The following is a 19,067-nucleotide window of genomic DNA, read 5'->3' on the forward strand; positions in this document are numbered from 1 at the left end:
TGGACGAGAAGCTGGATATGAGTCAACAGTGTGCTCTTGTTGCCAAGAAGGCTAATGGCATTTTGGGATGTATAAGTAGGAGCACTGCCAGCAGATTGAGGGACGTGATCGTTCCCCTCTTTTCGACATTGGTGAGGCCTCATCTGGAGTATTGCGTCCAGTTTTGGGCCCCACACTACAAGAAGGATTTGAAAAAATTGGAAAGCATCCAGTGGAGGGCAACAAAAATGATTAGGGGTCTGGAACACATGACTTATGAGGAGAGGCTGAGGGAACTGGGATTGTTTAGTCTGCGGAAGAGAAGAATGAGGGGGGATTTGATAGCTGCTTTCAACTACCTGAAAGGTGGATCCAAAGAGGATGGATCTAGACTGTTCTCAGTGGTAGCAGATGACAGAAGGAGTAATGGTCTCAAGTTGCAGTAGGGGAGGTTTAGGTTGAATAGTAGGAAAAAACTTTTTCACTAGGAGGGTGGTGAAGCACTGGAATGCGTTACCTAGGGAGGTGGTGGAATCTCCTTCCTTTGAGGTTTTTAAGGTCAGGCTTGACAAAGCCCTGGCTGGGATGATTTAGTTGGGGATTGGTCCTGCTTTGAGCAGGGGTTGGACTAGCTGACCTCCTTAGGTCCCTTCCAACCTGATATGCTGTGATTTTTTATGATACACCTTACTGTCTTTCCCTAAGCCCTGTCCTATCTCCCTGGCTCTCCCAGTCGAAATGCACCTCCCTTCTCCCTGGGAGTGACTGCAGACTTTCCCAGCAGCCCCCCTTCTGCCCCGAATTTCCTGCCTCTATAGCCCTAACCCAGCTTGTTCCTTCTCAGCTGGGCCCCTTCACTTAGTCAGGGGCTTACTTGACCACCTGATTCCCCTCAGCTGTGACCTATTTGGTTAATTAGCCCCATTTCAGTCTGAATTGACCCTTTCAGATCAAGTGTGGGGTGAATATCCCATGACAGTGTCCCAAGAGAAGTTTTTTAATCAGTAAAACTTCTGTTGAATGTGAAAATTTCCACAAGAATGTGTAACCGTTTGGGGCACTCATGAAGAAAGCAAAACTATAATGGACCCAAAACAAGATAAAGCTGGTGTTCACCTGAGGTGAAAAAGTAACATCTCAAGATCACAACTAGAGTTCATAAGGAGATGGTCACAATAATGATGCAAAACAATTGTGACTGGGATGGTAATGTTCTATAATTGTGTGGAAAACTAGGTGACTGTATTTTGGTACATGTAGCTAACAATGTCAATGACTGCATGAGTTATTGATAATTTTCTTTGTATAGAGCTTGTAACCTCGATCAAGTGACTTCTCCATTTGGAAGCCTGAAGTGATTGTGTCACAGAAAAAATAAATATAATTTAACTAGATTAAAAAATGAATGAGTTGATGAATATATCTTAAAGGTCGAATCTTATTTTTCCTACACTCAGTTCTCCATAATTAATGCACTAAACTTCAAGGTTCTAATTAGCAGGATCATGGAAATTGTCACTAGCATTTCTTGTGTTAAATGGATCCCATTCAGCTAATATCTTCAAAATAAAAGATACAAAGACTAGATTGGCAGGTAAAGGTGTAATTTATCAAGTAACAAGGCCGTTTGTTAGTGTGACCTGCTGTAGAATTGTGTTGGACGTATCCTCTTAGAAATAGCTTGAAGCAGGTGTTCATCTAGTCCTCTAATATCTTCCTGTTTCAAAGATGTTTGAAAACAAGGGAGGTACCAGAAGAATTGGGGGCAGAATGGGGGTGTGTTCTGACTCAAAGGAGTGTGATCCTAGCAATTGTGGGTCCAGTAAATCAGACTGGGGGTGGGAGAGGGTATTCTGTTAGCACTTGAGTATGCAGCTTGTACATGCACTTAGAATATAGGAAAGGAGTATTTTAGAAATCGAAGTAACTTCTCTTCCTAGGTAAACATAGAATAACTATTTAGACTCTCTAAACGTGTAGAGGATGATTAAATTGTGAACAAAACAAGCTGCACTTCTTCTTTACAAAGAAACTTTGTTGGAAAAACTTGATTGCATTTTGATGTATACAGTATTAGTCAGTGAAAGGAACATGGCATATGCAATATCTTCTAAGAAAGCATTTGATATGTTTTGTGAGACACTTGCAAAACATGGAATGTCATATGAGGACTGCTATAGAGGTACCTTTAACAACTGGGGTGGGTGGAGTAGGAATGTGTTGAAAACTGGATAAAATGATAAACAGAGTGGCAAATTGAGGGGTGGGATTACTGAGAAGTGTCTGCTGGTGTGCTGCAAAAATCTGTTTTGGTGTAGTCTTTATTACTCTGGAAGAGTGAGTGAACATCATTTTAAAAGGTTTGAGTGGTAGCCGTGTTAGTCTGTATCAGCAAAAACAACAAGGAGTACTTGTGGCACCTTATTGACTAACAAATTTATTTGGGCATAAGCTTTCGTGGGCTAAAACCCAATTCATCAGATGCATGGAGTGAAAATACAGTAGGAAGATTTTATATAAAATCAGTACATGAAGAGATAGGAGTTGCCTTACTCAGTGGGGGGGTCGAGACAAATCAATTAAAGTGGGCTATTATCAACAGCATGAAAAATCATTCTTATATTGGTAATCAGTATGGCTCATTTCAAATAGTTAACAAGGTGTGAGTAACAGTAGGGGCAAATTAGCATGGGGAAGTTAGGGTTTTTGTGTGGTTTATTTTTTTTTAGTTATTGTAGTGACTCATCCACTGCCAGTCTTTATTCAGGCCTAATTTGATGGTCTCTAGTTTGCAAATTAATTCCAGTTCTGCAGTTTCTCATTGGAGTCTGTTTTTTGAAGTTTTTTTGTTGAAGAATTCCCACTTTTAAGTCTGTTTATTGAGTGTCCAGGGAGGTAGAAGTGTTCTCCGACTGGTTTTTGAATGTTCTAAGTCAGCCATGTGAGTAAAAAGTAAAATAATGAAGCTTTAGGTTGACCTAAGGGTATGTCTAAACATAATCTAAACCACTGTAACAGTACAGGTATAGGTAAGATGATAAAACCTCCTTAATGTAGATAGGTATACCTATATAACTGTGTTTATATCTGGACATCTTATTCCTGCGTGGGAAGAGGAATAAGCTATACCAGTATAAGGCACCTTTATACCAGTATAACTGCATCAGTATTGAGTCTTGTACTCATACAAAATAGGCCTGCTCTTTACAGAGGTATCCCTATCTGATGACAGCTATCTAAAAATGCTTGAAGGGTGTAATACAAAAGAATGTCTTTGGGTGATATAATGGGTTATAACTAGGATAAATAGATACATAGGATAGATAGAAATAAAATGTGAAAAGGCAAAACTCAGGCTAAATATCAGGACTAAATTCCTCGCAGCAAGATCTCCCTGTGGAAATCTTTCAAGCTGTGTGATAGAAGCACTGTCTGTGGAGCATTTTAAGATTATACTGGACGTACTTGCTAGACCACATATTTCAGGGGATAAATATGCATTTTGAGAGGGTATACCAGATAAGAAGATAAGTCTTCATCAACTGTGTGACCCAGCATAAGATTGAAAACAGCTGATTATTTTTTAGCCAATTTTACTTTTCTCTTTATAGAAAACATGAGCTGTTGTTGCGCTATTCCTATTTTTCACGCCTGATGATTTTTCCCCATAATTTGGCATAGGGGAATATGGTGACCCGCCATTTAGAGATCTTTCTTTAGATTTCTGTTGAGGCAAATGAGAACAGATGGATGAAGAGCAGTTACTCCTCATACATATGGCTGGCTGTGGCTGTTGAAATATGGAAACTATTGGAAATGAAGTGGTTTCCTGCAGTACTGTTGAAATATCAGATTAATTTAAAAATAAACAAATTTTTGTTTAAAATATGTGTATTGAGAGGCTTTCTTACTATGGTTCATATTTATTTGCATTTTTCCTGTACAGTAATTACAAAACTTCTAAGTAAAGGCCACATCTACACATTTTGAAGTCTCTCTTTTTGGGAACATATGTATGTTTACCTTTAAATGATACCTTAATTTAAAAAATTCTCCCAAAGAAACAATGTGGTGTTTATTGTATAACTTCTGCAGTTGTAAGAAACATACTTTTCTAATATAGTCTTTTTCTTATAATTACAGGTTCACATTCTGAAAACCATTTGAAGATATTCTGCCATCCTATTGGATTACTGTGTTTACAGCACAGAATGTTATTCTGTCTTGGATTTAATATGGTGTTTATGATTTAATTCCCCTTCTCTGTATGTCTATGTATTGGTGAAGCATTGGAGCTCTGCAGGGCTGCTGTTACTTGTGTGGAAACGGATCCATTTTGAATTCCTTCCAAAGGACTAGACATTGCTAGCAATGAGCTCCCAAAGCCATCCAGGTAAGGGGAAATTTTCCTTCAATATAGGAACGAAATAATCAGAAGAGCTGGCAAAAGAAAAACAATATGAGCTATATTTTGCTAATTGCAAGTGGATTTTTTTTATTGTTGTATTGAAAGTACTTTCACTTTGTGCTGAATGAACAATTTTTGGGGTTACAGTAAGTTTTTATTTTCTAACTTCTTTGCATGAACATATTTTATCTGAAGATGAAACTTACAATAAAACTGGAGATTTTGATTGTATCCATATTAAATCTCACTCAAGAATGCAGAGAATTATTTTTCCCTTTTACGTTTCTATCTGTTAAATTATGTATCATTAAACCTTTTAGCCGTTTCGCTGAGGAACTCCCTTTTGCTCACATATTTAATTCCTTTTAGAATTAAATACATTATACTGTACTCTACGTATGTTAATAGGTTTGTAGTCTCCACATGATTGGGGGATTGTGGTTCTGTTGGTGCTTTTCTTATCAATTATTTAACAAGTAAACTAGGTGACTTAACACCCTCTTTCCCCTTTAATGGGCAAAAATACTTCTGTTAGAAGTTGACTGCCAAAATATCTTTGAACCTTGTAACACTGGTGTATTTTTGTCAAGCGCACCATAGTTACATAGTTTTATATGAAAAATATTATTTATTACCACTTTCTGCAGGAAAAAGTTGTAGTTATCCTGAGCCTACCCAACAATTTATAGCTTAAATTTTACTGTTGACTTTCTGTATTCAACAGATCCCAGTTGACTCTTTTGTGTGAGAGAGACAGGTGTTTTTAATAGTTTAAACTGGCTAGTGGCTCTGAAACTTTGTCCTCGGATAGACATAGATGAAACAAACCTATGCTTCTGCAACTTCATGCGTAGTCTGTAATAGGTTTAAAATAAATTGGGGAATCTTGACATTTTGAAAGGATGATATGGTTCAGCTAACTAAAAAGGATGACTCTTTGCAGTTTATTCAGTTTGGGTAGGGAAATTAGTCTGGTTGGTTCTGCTTTCAGGTTGTCCTGCACTAACACAATGTTTTGTTAATGTTCCGTTCTTAAAAAAAAAATGGAAAGAACCCCCAAAATATGGCATTTTAAAACTTTTTTTTTTTTTTGCAAAACCTTTATTCTAGGCCTAAATTACTTGGCATAGTATTCTTTTAAATGTTTCTGATGCTGGGTGTAGAGCCAAGGAAGTCAGTGGGAGATACTAGGTGGGGTAATACTGAGAATCACCTCTACTGATTTAGGAGCCTAAATCAAGATGGAAGGGCCTAAAATTAGGTTCCTGTTTTTGAAAATCTTGGCTCAGAACTGAATAAGAGGTTAGCAGGTGACTAGAAGAAGCAGTTTCTTTATTTTAGCTCTTGAAGTTTGCACTTGGCATTATGCAGCGAGGAGACTAGATATGTCTTGCTTTTTTAAAAACAAAATTTGTGTTGAAATATTTGCATGGCAAAACTGAAATTGCACAAATGACTCCAATTTGAGTAGTTGCTGTGTGATGAACTGTATTCCAAACTAATGGATAGTTATATTGTCTGTCTCTCTGTCTTTCACTTGAAGGAATAAGAGTTCTGTGGCTGTTGGGCTTTCCCACATCAGTGGGATGCTGTGGAACATTTCTCAGAGAACTTCTGTAAAAAGAACATCTTCTTAGTAAATGCCTTTCTTATTCCCCAGGAGCAACTTACTGGTGATGTTATGGGGGGGGATGAATCTCCTTCAGTCACGCAGCTACCAGAAGTCTTGGTGAGGGTGGGGTAGCAACACAGGTGCTTCTTGCTTCTCACTTTTCCATCCCTTGCCACAGCTCATCTAGATTCTGCTGCTGTTAGAGATATTAGCATCCAGAGCCTTGTCTGCATCGGTTTTTATAGGTAGTTGCTACTCCTGGCTCCACCCCTTACTGATGACACAGCAAGGAGGAGGGGCCCCCAGGAGGAGGGGCATTTGGAAACTAAAAATGAAGTAGTTAAGACCAGGTTTGATTTTGTATTTGTTTGATTATGACCTTCACTCTTTCACAGTCACCAGACAAATAATTCTAGCACAGTTGATCCTGAAATGCTTTTCTTATATACCTAAATGAGTCCCACTCATGCTCCCACTCACCTGCTTGTATGTTACTTTAAACTGTTTTGGCACTTGCCATCTGTACTCTTTAGATAAAAGATCTGGTAAAGGTTTTTTAAATCAGCACTTGAAAATTCTATGAATGTTTGGAGTAATGACCAAACTTGGTCATTCCAAACATGGAATATGTATTGCAAATTAAGTATTTGGTACATAAGTGGAGTTGTATGTAGAGTGTAATCACTGTCATTCACATCAGTACCTTAGGAAACATGAAACACTCTGATACAATTGAAGCCCTCATCTCTGCTGGCATGATTCTAGTTTCATTCTGGGCTCCTTTTTTCTTTCAGTGTAGGGTATTTAGGGCAATCTGGGGTGAGAGGGAGAATGACCTTGCCTCTGCGTGTGTGCGTGTGTGCGTGTGTGCGTGTGTGCGTGTGTGCGTGTGTGCGTGTGTGCGTGTGTGCGTGTGTGCGTGTGTGCGTGTGTGCGTGTGTGCGTGTGTGCGTGTGTGCGTGTGTGCGTGCGTGCGTGTGTGTGTGTGGAGTGAGGATCAGTGCATGCTTTATACAGCTCTTAGAAGGGACCATTTAATCTTGAACATCCTATCATGTTACCTTAATACCTGTGAAGTATGAAATTTTGACTTCAGACGTGTTAGTTTGCCTCACTTTTAATCCTGACCTTTTATTTTGACGAGAGAGAACAATTATCTTGCCAAGTGTTGAGCTAGACTTCTGTGGTGACTCATGACTTATTTTCCACTGGTTTACCCTGGGATATTCTTATTGCCTATTTCTTTTAAAATATGCTCTGTAATGTTAGGTAGAAATTTTATTCTTTTGGGATAATTCTTCTGAATCTTGCCAAAGCCAGCTTCTAGATAGTTGAAGATAGCTTCTGATAGCTGTTTTGGTTATATTGCTCCAAATAATTATTACTAATGATGTACACAGCCTAAAGGAAGGCTCTGGCTCAACTTGAATGGATGCTGAAAACTTGCTTTTTGGTAAACATGAAGTGACAGAAGGCTTTCTCTTCTTCCTCCCTCCCCAAACTTACCACAACTGGGATGTGTAGAAACAGGGCTATAACAAGGTTGTGGTATAGATGAATTGAAAACTTCGCTTGAAAAGGCAGTATATATTGAAGAGTGGGAATACGTTGAAGAGCATTAATCAAACATGCATGGTCTACTAAGGACTGTAGCACCATCCACAGTGACCACAGTGGATGGCGCCACACCAGGCATTGTGTAGAGAAGTATCCAAACCTGGCTCAGTCCTGCAAATCCATGAATCTCTGGGGCAGCCCTGTGGGTGGTACCAGGTAGGGCCAGGGCTTGCACCTCTTCACGTGTTGGAGAGTTTGGGAGCACAGTGTGCTGTGATGATTGTCCATCCTGGAGACATGACTGAAGAGCACACAATGCTGCTTTTCAATATAATGAGCAACTAAAGGAATGCCAGATCTGAGATTGACATTCATACAAAGTCTAACCAATATATTCTCAGGATTTGGCACTGACCGCACATATGGAATGCCTCTTGCCAATCCAAGTAAGAGGGTCCAGGTTTCTGACCCATAAAGCAGTACAGGTAATACAGTAGTTTGATATATCCTGAACTTTGTCTCAGCGCAAAGATGTTTTTGAATCCATGTGCAAGACTTGGACTTCATGCAGGAGGTTGCAAGGCCTCTTTATCAAAAAATGTCTGGTTTGTGACCATTTGAACTCTACAGCCTAGGTAGAAGAACTACTCAATGTTCTCCACAGTACTTGGCTCCACCTGCACTTGGGGTTCTAGTGACATAGCCCTCAGGTTCTAGATCTTGGTCTTCTACCATGAGATGTTCAACCCCATAGTGTGGGTGGTGTCTTGGAGACCTTGGAAAGCAGGGCTGAAATTCTCTGACTTCTCTACAAGCAAGGCATTGTCATCGGCATAGTCTTGGCCATAAACTTGCCTTGACCAACCTTGATTCCGGTATTTGGAGTGGCAAGTCCTGATATCCAGACAATAGCTTGACAGAGTAGTGCCAGGGCAAGACTGCATCCCTGATATATGCCTGAGGTTGTGTAAAAATGTGGTGAAAACCATGAACCAACTTGCGGTCTCGTGCTGGTACTGATGTGAAGATAGAGCATCAGATTTAGTGCATTGGCTGGATGCAAAATAATTGGAATTAACTACTCCTTCAATTGCTGGATTATACAACTTCCTGGTTAGAGTACAGTAATTAGCTTATGTTTTTTGAGGACTTGTAGATATTGTGACCAATTCCTACACTATTCAGTTTTGTTGGAGAAAAATATAGTGCTGCTTTTTCTCACCTTCTGGGAAAGAAAAAGTTGGAGTAGGAAGAATTATTTAATACTGGAATAGATCATATTGAGATTATTGCAAAATGTAACTAAGAAAATTAGGCTAATCAAGATAATATTTAGGGTCATAAAGCTTAAGGTGAGCAAAGGCATATCTAATTTCACATCTAGTGATGTGACATGCCCTGTAGTTTTAAGCTTGTCTTCATGTAATAAACAGCTTCTTTTAGAAACCAACATATTTAGTGATTATTTTGTAACATGTTGCTATGTTAGTTGAAGACTATTTAAATCTTTCCTTCCTTCCTTCCTTCCTTCCTGTGGGTATTTGACCAGCTGTTTAAGCAAACATGTTAGACTGGACCTCATTATCATGTATTTACCCCTCAGTGTTACTTCCAGCATTATAAATTTGGCTTGTAGCACTATTGTCAATATGCTACCCAAGACACTGAAACATAATTTCTGAGTAATGGCTAGTGAGTCTGACTTCCACTCTTGTAGCAAACTGGGCTTTATAACCTATACTTTCTTAACTTTTTTTTTTAAAGGTTCTACTCATTTTTTTTCATAATGGAAGTGGAATAGTGAGTATTTAGTCATCTTGTATCAACTAAAAAGTCTTAGGTGCTTTGACTTGATCCTTCCTTGGGGCGTCTTAGTTCCAGTAAGACTGGTTGTAGCACGTTGAGAATAGGTTTCAACAGGTTTGGTTGCAAATACTTTTGTCACAAGAGAATGTGTTGCTGGTGACCACTTCAGTGAACTTTGTTCCTGTGACAAAAAGGGGTGTGTGGGGGTGTGTGTGTAGATATATAAAGAGAAAGGTTTGATCCATGTTAGTTGCTCATTATTTGCAAACTTAAATTGGAAATGAAAGCATATTTGGAAATCACACTTTCTTTATTTGCCCTCCAGCAAATCCTTTTATTTGGGATGGTGACATTTCTTCCACACTTTTAGATAGCCATGAAATGCACAATCTTCAAGTCTGGACTTGGAAAGAAAAGAAAGTGGAAGAAACTGTCGTTCAGATATTTTACTTGAAAATAATACATATGTAATTCTACATATCTATCCTGCTAACAATCTATTGACTATTTTTTACTAAAGGCTATTAGCTGGCATTATAAGAGTGGTTGATTGGAACTCTACTTTTTAGGTAAACAAGAATATATAATGTAAGACTTCTCAGATAGCTTTTTTTTTTTTCCTTATGTGGGGGCTATTTATCTTACTGTCCTCTGTAGTTTTCATCACTGTAGTGCAGCGGTTCTCAAACTTCATTGCACCGCGACCCCCTTCTTCCAACAAAATTAGTACATGACCCCAGAGAGCGGGGGCAGAGCCTGATCCCAAGCCTGGCTGGCCTGGGTAGGGTAGAGGGGGCCAGAGCCTGAGTCCTGCTGCTCTGTGTGGGGGTGGAGCTTGGGCTTCAGCCCTGGGTCCCAGCAAATCTAATGCTGGGCCTGGTGACCCTGCTAAAATGGGGTTATGACCTACTTTCGGGTCTCAACCCACAGTTAGACACTACAGCAGCAGTTCTCAAAGTCAGGGGTGGGCAAACTTTTTGGCCCAGGGGCCACATCTGGGTTTTGAAACTGTATGGCGGGCCGGGTGGGGAAGGCTGTGCCTCCCCAAACAGCCTGGCCCCTGCCCCCTCTCACTTCCTTCCTTCCCCCTGACTGCCCCCCTCAGAACCCCTGACCCATCCAACCCCCCCTGCTCCTTGTCCCCTGGTTGCTCCCTCCCGAGGTCCCCTGCCCCTAACCACCCCCCGGGACCGCACCCCTTATCCAAGCCCCCCGCTCTCTGTCCCCTGACTGCCCTGACCCCTATCCACACCCCCACCCCGACAGGTCCCCCGGGACTCCCACGCCTATCCAACTGCCTCCTACTCCCTGTCTCCTGACTGCCCCCCGGGACCCCCAGCTCCTTATCTCTCTCCCCCCCCCCCACCTGGCTGGAGCCAGCCACACTGCCGGTGGTGCAGTGAGCTGAGACTGTGGGGAAGGAGGACAATGGGGGAGGGGCCGGGGGCTAGCCTACCTGGCCAGGAGCTCCAGGGCCAGGCTGGATGGTCCCGTGGGCTGTAGTTTGCCCACCTCTGGTCTAAATGCTAGCTAGATAAATTAAATCTGCATGGCAATATTCTCAGTGGACTTCAAGGAGACTACTTGTTTTATGGGTATGTCTTCCCTATCATTCCTTAATCCCACTTCTGAAACATGTTTTAAATACACATGTTTTAGTATATCAAAGCCCATTGTTTAACTGTCCTGGCCCTCCAGATGATTTATCCCTCTCCCCCGCTCCCAAGAAAAAATCCTGGAACCTTAATTTTTAATGTTTGGTACCTTAATCAGCATAGATTGTTTTAGGGGACATATTATCCATAAAGAGTGTTTTTAAAAGAAACACTTCAAGTTAATCACTCAACTGATTTGTATGTGTCTTAAATTCACTTTATTGTAAAAAATGAATATTTTCATGTTCAATGAAGCGTTTTGTTTATGAAATGTTCTCTTGCTAATTTTTATAACATTTGCATTCATGTTGCTTCTTAAAAGCTACTTTTGCAGAGATGCAAATTTTAAGTTCTGAAATACTCAATGCTTGATTAAGAATATTGAATTTTAAGAATGAGTTCTTAAGAATATACAAAAGTTCTGCAGAAAGATCTTTTAAAAACAAAGTGAGAGCAGTTTCATATGCAGAGCAGAAAGCTTCATAATTGCAGGGCACTGGCAAAACAAGTTAGTCATATGTTGTGATCCGCTAGATTAATAAAGTACTTTCTTATGACATGTTATCTGACCAGGCGTAAGAAGCCACTCTATTTTTATTCCATAGTTCAATGAGACATGGAAAACCGTTTCATGCAGTTTACATACAAACCTCTTCTTGTTTAAACAGTTATTTTCTCTGAAGCATTTTGTGCCATAAATTAAATATTTTACATGCTGTTTTTTTAAAGGCTAAGAAGTTTGTTAAAGATGCATCTCAAAATAAGTTTTAAATGAGAGACCATTTTCTGGCAATAAAGAACCATTTGAAAAAGTTGTATTGGGGCGGCGAAAATGGTCTTTCAATAAACAGGAAAAAAAATAGTCTTAAACTGTAAGCACAGTAATAGCTCATCTTAAGTGATCACTCTCCTTACAGTGTGTATGATAACACCCATTGTTTCATGTTCTCTGTGTATATAAATCTCCTCACTGTATGTTCCACTGAATGCATCCGATGAAGTGAGCTGTAGCTCATGAAAGCTTACGCTCAAATAAATTGGTTAGTCTCTAAGGTGCCACTAGCACTCCTTTTCTTTTTGCGAATACAGACTAACACGGCTGCTACTCTGAAACCTGTCTAAGCACAGTGTGTCCAAGTATTGTCATCCTTTTTGAACTGTACTTCAGAAGAGTGTGTTTCTTCTCTTATTTTCCTTCCTGGGCACCCGACATTCCATGATCCATTACAACTGGATTATTCTTCCTCCTCTTCCAACTATGGAAGCTCCTCTGTTTTTAAGTTCGCTCTAGGTTTACAATGTAGTGCTAGCAAGTGGAGCTGTTCAGAGAATTTACTGCCTCTAACTCAGGGCCTGTCTTCACTACCAGGGTAAATTGACCTAAATTACGCTATTGCAGCTATGGGAATAATGTAGCTGGAGTAGACGTAGGTTAGGTTAACTTGTCGGAGAGGTGAAGGACTGGGGTCGACGAGAGCGCTCTGCCGTCGATTTTAGCGGGTCTTTACTAGATCCGCTAAAACAGCCCCTGCTGATTGCAGCAGCATCTATCTCCCCGTAGTAAAGACCAGCCCTCAATGTCTCACCTTCATGGGAAGAAAGAAGAGGTTCCTCTAGGCAAGAGTTTTTGGACTAGATGACCTCCTGAGGTCCTTTCCAACCCTGATATTCTATGAATCCTTGGGTTGGGACCCAAAATTGGTTGCCAGGATGTTTCAGTGGGTCATATGACAGCTCCTTTCCCAAAGGGCTGGCTGGTTTGCCTCCCTGCTCCAGGCACTGCAACCTTTGGGAGCCCATCACCACTTAGTTTTGGCCCAGCTGTCATGATGATGGGAGTCCAGGTAGGCCAAATGTGAGTCAATGGGACTGCAATGTCATGAGCCAGATCACAACTCCACTCTCTCAAATTTGGCCCATTCAGGGGGGTGAGGAGAAACCTGAGCAGCACTGCGACCCTGGAGGTTGCAATGCCTGGAGCAGAGAGCCAAGCCCAGCCAGCCTCAGAGCACAGGAGCTGCAGGAGCTGCCACTGTGGGGTGAGTGCCAGGCAGGACCCAACCCACGACGGGGCAGGATCCAACCAAAACCACCTCAGGGCTTCCACCCCTAGACAAATTACTGTCACTACAGGCCATAAACATTTACAAATGGGTCCTGAGCCTGATGGTACGAGGTCTTCCGCCTTTCCCAGGACACCTAATAGCCCTGGAAACTGGGGGGAACCACTGTGGGTTCCAAAAGGGCCACTGTAATCTCCTGAGCATGAACTTGATGGTACTCCTGTGCCTGGGTCCATGGACGGTAGAAATGCCTGGAGGAGTAGCAAGAACGACTCCTCGGACGGGAGGAGTAAGACCCAATCTCCAACTCGGAAGATGACAAGTCTGTCCTTGTTGCATGAAGCACAGGGCTTGAAGCCGGCCAAAAGAGGCATGCTTTGGCACCAGCGAACAGACAAAAAAACTTCCACTACAACCCAAAATTACAGATCTCTCATGCTGGTCGGGAGAGTGTGGATCCGTCAGGGCTATGAGATCCCTGACTGCCTTGAAGGTCTCTAGGATGGAGGGAAGGTCTAAATTCTCCACTTGACCCTGCTCCACTGGTGCCGGACTCAACAGACTTCTCTGTGGGCCTGGACTCGACTGTGCCGGCTGTGGTACAGGCGAGGAGGAGTGTCCCGGCACAAGTCACACTCCTTTGGCAAACTCACGCTCAAGTGCAGCAGCACCCCATCAGTCTTCCTGTGTTTCTTTGACGTGGGACTGGTGACTGAGAGCGGTGCTGAGACTCTGCCCACGAGGCAGTTTTCGGTGCCGGGGAGTGTCAATGCCGAGGGTCTCTGACCCCAGAGTAACAGAAGACAGTGCAGCAAACCAATGCTGAGGAGCCCGGTGCTAGGTCCATGGGGCTCGACTCAGACTGTGGCCGCAGGGCTGCCTCCATCAGCAGCAGCTTCAGCCTGTGGTCCCTCTCCTCCTTGAGGCAGGGGCAGAATCCTCTACAGATTTTATACCTGTCCATTTGGTGGGATTCCCCCAGGCACTTCAGGCAGGATGTGTGCAGATCTGCCCCTTGGCATCTGGCAGACCCCACATGGTTTAAACCTCTGGGATTGAGGCATGTCCTGGCGCCGGGAGAGGAAAGGGAATAGGGGAGAAACCCGTTAGTTTGAATCCTGGTTAACACTTATAACTAGCGTATTTTAACTATTTGCAGGTATTAAAGAAAACTACTAGGGGATCACTCGAAACAATAAAGAAAAAGCACTCCAGTGACCATCACTGCCAGTAAGAAGGAACTGAAGAGGCGGCAGGTTGGCAGGGCTCTATATTTAGTGCCATGAAGGCGCGACTCCAGGGAGCACCTGGGCCTACCTGACAGGTACTGCTAGGGGAAAAATCTTCCAAGGACTGTGCATGTGGTGCACACACACCTAATTGGAATCAACATGAGCAAGCACTTGAAGAACTGGAAAGTACCCAATGGCAAAGCCAATCTTTACAAACTGGAAGGAAACAAACAAGAAAACTGAACCAAGAGAAAACATAGCCAGAATTTTTGTCCTTCTTCCTTTACCCACTATATGGAGGGTTTTAGTGAAGGAAACCCAAGAGAGAGACTATGAATCTTTTTGTCCAAAAGCTTCATCCGATAAAGACAAACACATCTATTTTAAAGTGATGGTTAAGAGAACACATTGAAGATTAGGTTGTCATACAACAAAATTATTTTTTGGGGTTGGGAGGGGAAACACATTGTGCTGTTCTGCACAGGAAACAGCTACAGGCCTGAGGGAGCAAGCTTTGAAAGAAAGGTAATCTTTTATGGACAGATTGTAAGCTTCACAAACTACTGAGTTTATCCATCTGAAAATGGTAGATATGGATTCCTTGCAGCCCTTCTTAGGTCACCAATACAATCCTGAAATTACACCCAATTTACTTCAAGGATTTGTTTTGCATAAACTGAATATGAATGACTTGACCATATCTAAGGAGTGCAACTCCTTCTCCTAGTTGTGGAAGAACTTGGCACAGAAGGAACCTCTTTTTTCCTTCAAAACACTTGTTGGGGATGAAATGTTGATAGCAGGCCTGCTATCATCTCACCTGGGGGGAAAACTGCACATAAGGATTCCAGATAAATAAGATCCCCAAACTTACTAACTCTCCAGGCCAATGCAACGGCTAACAGGAAAAACATTTAATAGAAAGTATTGGGAAGGCTTTACCACATTTTCTAAAGAAAAGGTTCAGGAATTACCTTTATTTCTTCAAAAAGAAAAGGAGTACTTGTGGCACCTTAGAGACTAACAAATTTATTTGAGCATAAGCTTTCGTGAGCAACAGCTCACTTCATCACTTGATCCGACGAAGTGAGCTGTAGCTCACGAAAGCTTATGCTCAAATAAATTGGTTAGTCTCTAAGGTGCCACAAGTACTCCTTTTCTTTTTGCGGATACAGACTAACACGGCTGCTACTCTGAAACCTTTATTTCTTCCTATCAGTTAAAAATCTGAGGCTGTTCCATGACAATTGCAGCAACCTTCAGAGCAGAGTGCACCACTTACTTTTTGGCCTTGTACTTTGTTGCATTGTTTTTGATTCCAGGTGATACCTTCACTTCAAATGAACTACTTTGTGAAGACTTTGATGCCACTTCCAACTCTTTAATCAATAATGCAGGATAAATGCAACTGCTTTTTCTACACACAGTTGTTTTGGAGAATAAGCTAGTAAGAGGGTGGGTTTTTAATTAGAAGAGCGCAAAGTTTTCCTGTTTCTTTTTATGGAAGACCAGAGGGGTAATTCTTACCCCCTGTAACCCTGGTTTGAGCACTTTTGATCCACTCTGGTGAGTCTCCCTAATCAAGTGATCTATCTTCAGATAGAACATTTTTTTAGAACTTGCTAGTTTTCAGATATGGCTTTGCTAAGATGTTAAAAATGAGACTTGCAAAGGATATTTTAAAAATTTGCCTACTTTTTTGTTTGTTGCTGATTTATGTTGTATAAAAGATATTGCATTTCATTTCTAGTTACGAAGGAATTGGATTTTGTTTAAACATTGTAAACTTTTATTTAAAACAGGTTGGGTATTAAGAAACAGGAGTTATTTCTTTTGAATCTTTTCAAATCCCAGTTTAAGATTTCTGTTAGGGCTATAAGTGTTTATGCAGCTCTTTTGTTGAAAGCAAATGTACACAATTCATTAAAGATTGAAGAGTTCAAAAACTTATTTGACAATCCATCAAATGTTAGATCACTGCCACCTGTTACTCCCAAGATGACATGTCAATCTCCGTGTTGCTGTAGTATCCTAAAGCGAGCGAACACATTCCTATCCCTTCTCAGATAAAGGGATATTATCTTCCAGCTGGAAACAAGACCCTAGACATCATTGCCTTTCTGAAGAGAGACAAGCTGGTTGGCATTCAATTTTTATTCTCTCCAGCAGATGGAAGGTCTGTTTGATTCGTAGCTTCTTGGCACGTTTTATTGTGGTGGCTCAACAGCAGGTAGTGTTGGTGCAGTAGTCAGCGGTATATGGCTTAAAGTTGCCTTCTCTCCTATGTAGCTTCAACCAATCAGAAGGAAAGGATTGTTCTAGATAGTTTCCTCAAGTGGGTATTCATTCACTTTGTTCCTCAGTTGTTTCTGCCTCTTTTTGCATTGGGTGGTGCAGCTGTTACAAGCTATGGCTGAAAATCCTCATACAAAAAGAGGCAAAAAGTGACCAACTGTTGCAGGCTGCTCTTGACACCCACAATTGCAGGCCCAGTTTGTATTTCCACGCTTCTTATTTTGTCACTTATAACGTGAGACAGGGTGACCAGAACCGAATTCCGTATTCGTGATGGGACATAGCACTGATTTATATTGACAGTACAATACTGAGTATTTTCTAATAATTGTTAATACAGCATAGCATTTTATTTCCTTTATGAGAAAATATATACCTAATAGTTAGTCGTAACATTTTCTTTTCCAGCTGCTGATTGGATATAACTTACCAATGAAATCAGAGCCACTTTCTACTGGCCTCCTTCTTGACTCAACATTACTGTTCATCTGTATGCTTTGTACTTGCTTTTATTGTTAGTTCTGTGTTCCTTCTTCCACATGGCTTTCATCATATAAGAACTCAGCTTATGTTCTCTAGCACTTAAACAAGTCAAGAGCCTCCAAGTGGCTGCCTGAAGAGAATTCTTCCTCCTCTGATTAATATCTGGCATGTAGCATGAAATAGCTTGCGTCAATAAATTGTCATAAACCTTTGCTTATTGGTATCAAACATAAACAGCAAAGCCAGACTCCACCATGCCTGAAAGTAGGCCAGAGGTTGCTAGCTCTACAGCTGCAGAATAGCTAAATCTGAACGAATACTGCTCTGTGTGGTGTGGTTTTAAAGCTGTCATTTTTTAGGTTACAAGTTACTTCTCAGTGGTAATTAAGTTTTGGAATTTGTGGATTAGTTTTTTTATACAGGATACTGTTACAAATATTTCCAAAATGAGAGTGGGCATTTTTAAATAGAAATGTCTTATTTAATAGGGTAAATTATGTAAATTTTTAGAATTTATCACCATACCAAATGCCTTAAGTAACCATACTTCATTCTATTTGAATTAAGTTGTGTGGGTTTTTTTGGCTATGAAAGATATATTGAGTGTAATCACCTTCTGGCTGGCTCTCTAGGTTTTGCTTAGTTCTCTACAGAGCAATTTTCACTGCTCTTTAAGTCTTATGCACTGGAATAGCAAGAGTTCAGAAGATATGAGTAGCTCCATGTGTTAATGACTAAGGGGGATTTTATGTTGCAGAAGTACATAGTGATTGACAAAATCGTTTCACTTGTGAGTCAGCAGAGATCTGATCTCCAGTCTGAAATGGTGCTTCCTTACTGCAGTTCATGTTTTACATTTTTCTGCATCTTTGGTTAGAGCATTGGACTAGCCTCTGGAGACCTGGATTCATTTCCTAGCTCAGAAACAAACCTTCCTGTGTGACCCTGGGCAAGTCACTTTGATATACGCTGTGCCTCAGGTTCACCATCTTTAACATGGGAATAATACTTCTTTGTCATGGATCCTGTGCTGTAAAATCCCATTAATTCCTGTGAGATGTTCAGATGGTCTTGTGCTGTGGGCTATACAAATACCTAGATACATTCTTTATAATATGTCTTCATAACAACCATCTAAAATGAGTGAAATTATCTACTTGACCATTTCCTATAACAATCATAATTATACACTCTAGACACTGCATGTTGCAGGAAATGGAAGGCAGGAAATTTGTCAGGTAGCTTAAACTAGTTACCAGCTTTCAAAGATATAATTGAGTTTTATCCCCGCATGGAAAACAGTATCCATATCTACCACAGAAATCAATTAAGAAAACTCTTAACTTGAAAAATGTAAGAAAAAAGGACAGCAATTTGGATTTGTTGGCAGGATAACAGCACCCTGAGTTCATACCATTGCATTAATACATGGACATCTATTGAAAGACTGAGTTGCAAGTCTAAGTTCAGTCAAACAATAAAAATACAGCATTGATTCTAATTTCAGCTGTGAATATTCACTGAGGCCTATTTAGAGTGTGAGCACCTGCTATAACTGGGCAGTAAAGTGAAAATATAAGCAACACACAAACTTGAGCTTTAAACTTGCATTCAGGGTTGTTTTTGGAAAGTTGGTGCGTTTAAGTTGTCCAAAGACTTCTGAAGAGGCGCTACGTAGTATGTTGATCTTGGTCACCCCCATGTGTATGTATGCTACTATATATAATTCAGAAGTCATTTTCAAGGCAGGGTAAAATAGTCACAGTACATAGTATGTGAAGTGCAGTGGGGTCCTCCAGGGCGTTTAAATGTACATACATTTTTGTTGTTCAACAGTTTACTTTGTCCAAGGGGCATGCTTGTTAAAGTCACCATATGTGCCTTTAGTGGTAGTTTCATAGAATGACTTGAGACTTACAGTAGCTTTAATACAGTTTTGTTCATTTTAATTTGCAGCAGAGGAGAAAAGGTCCCGCA

General features: G+C 40.9%; 1 protein-coding gene across 8 annotated transcripts in view; it reads left to right on the forward strand.

Annotated features, from left to right (window-relative positions):
• HDAC4 (histone deacetylase 4) overlaps positions 1-19,067 on the forward strand; it is a 474,722-nt gene that overhangs the window by 46,571 nt on the left and 409,084 nt on the right. For 6 of the 8 annotated variants that reach the window (XM_077830169.1, XM_077830172.1, XM_077830164.1 and 3 more), the window contains one exon: positions 4,123-4,372. The exons of the other annotated variants lie outside the window; for them this stretch is intronic. Coding sequence is in view for 4 of the 6 variants with exons in the window: in XM_077830164.1 (XP_077686290.1) it covers positions 4,351-4,372 (22 nt within the window). In the remaining 2 variants the exon portion in view is untranslated. The remainder of the gene's footprint in view (positions 1-4,122; positions 4,373-19,067) is intronic. 8 annotated transcript variants of the gene reach the window in all.

Source organism: Eretmochelys imbricata, chromosome 11 (genome assembly GCF_965152235.1).
Source record: "Eretmochelys imbricata isolate rEreImb1 chromosome 11, rEreImb1.hap1, whole genome shotgun sequence".
Taxonomy (NCBI): domain Eukaryota; kingdom Metazoa; phylum Chordata; order Testudines; family Cheloniidae; genus Eretmochelys; species Eretmochelys imbricata.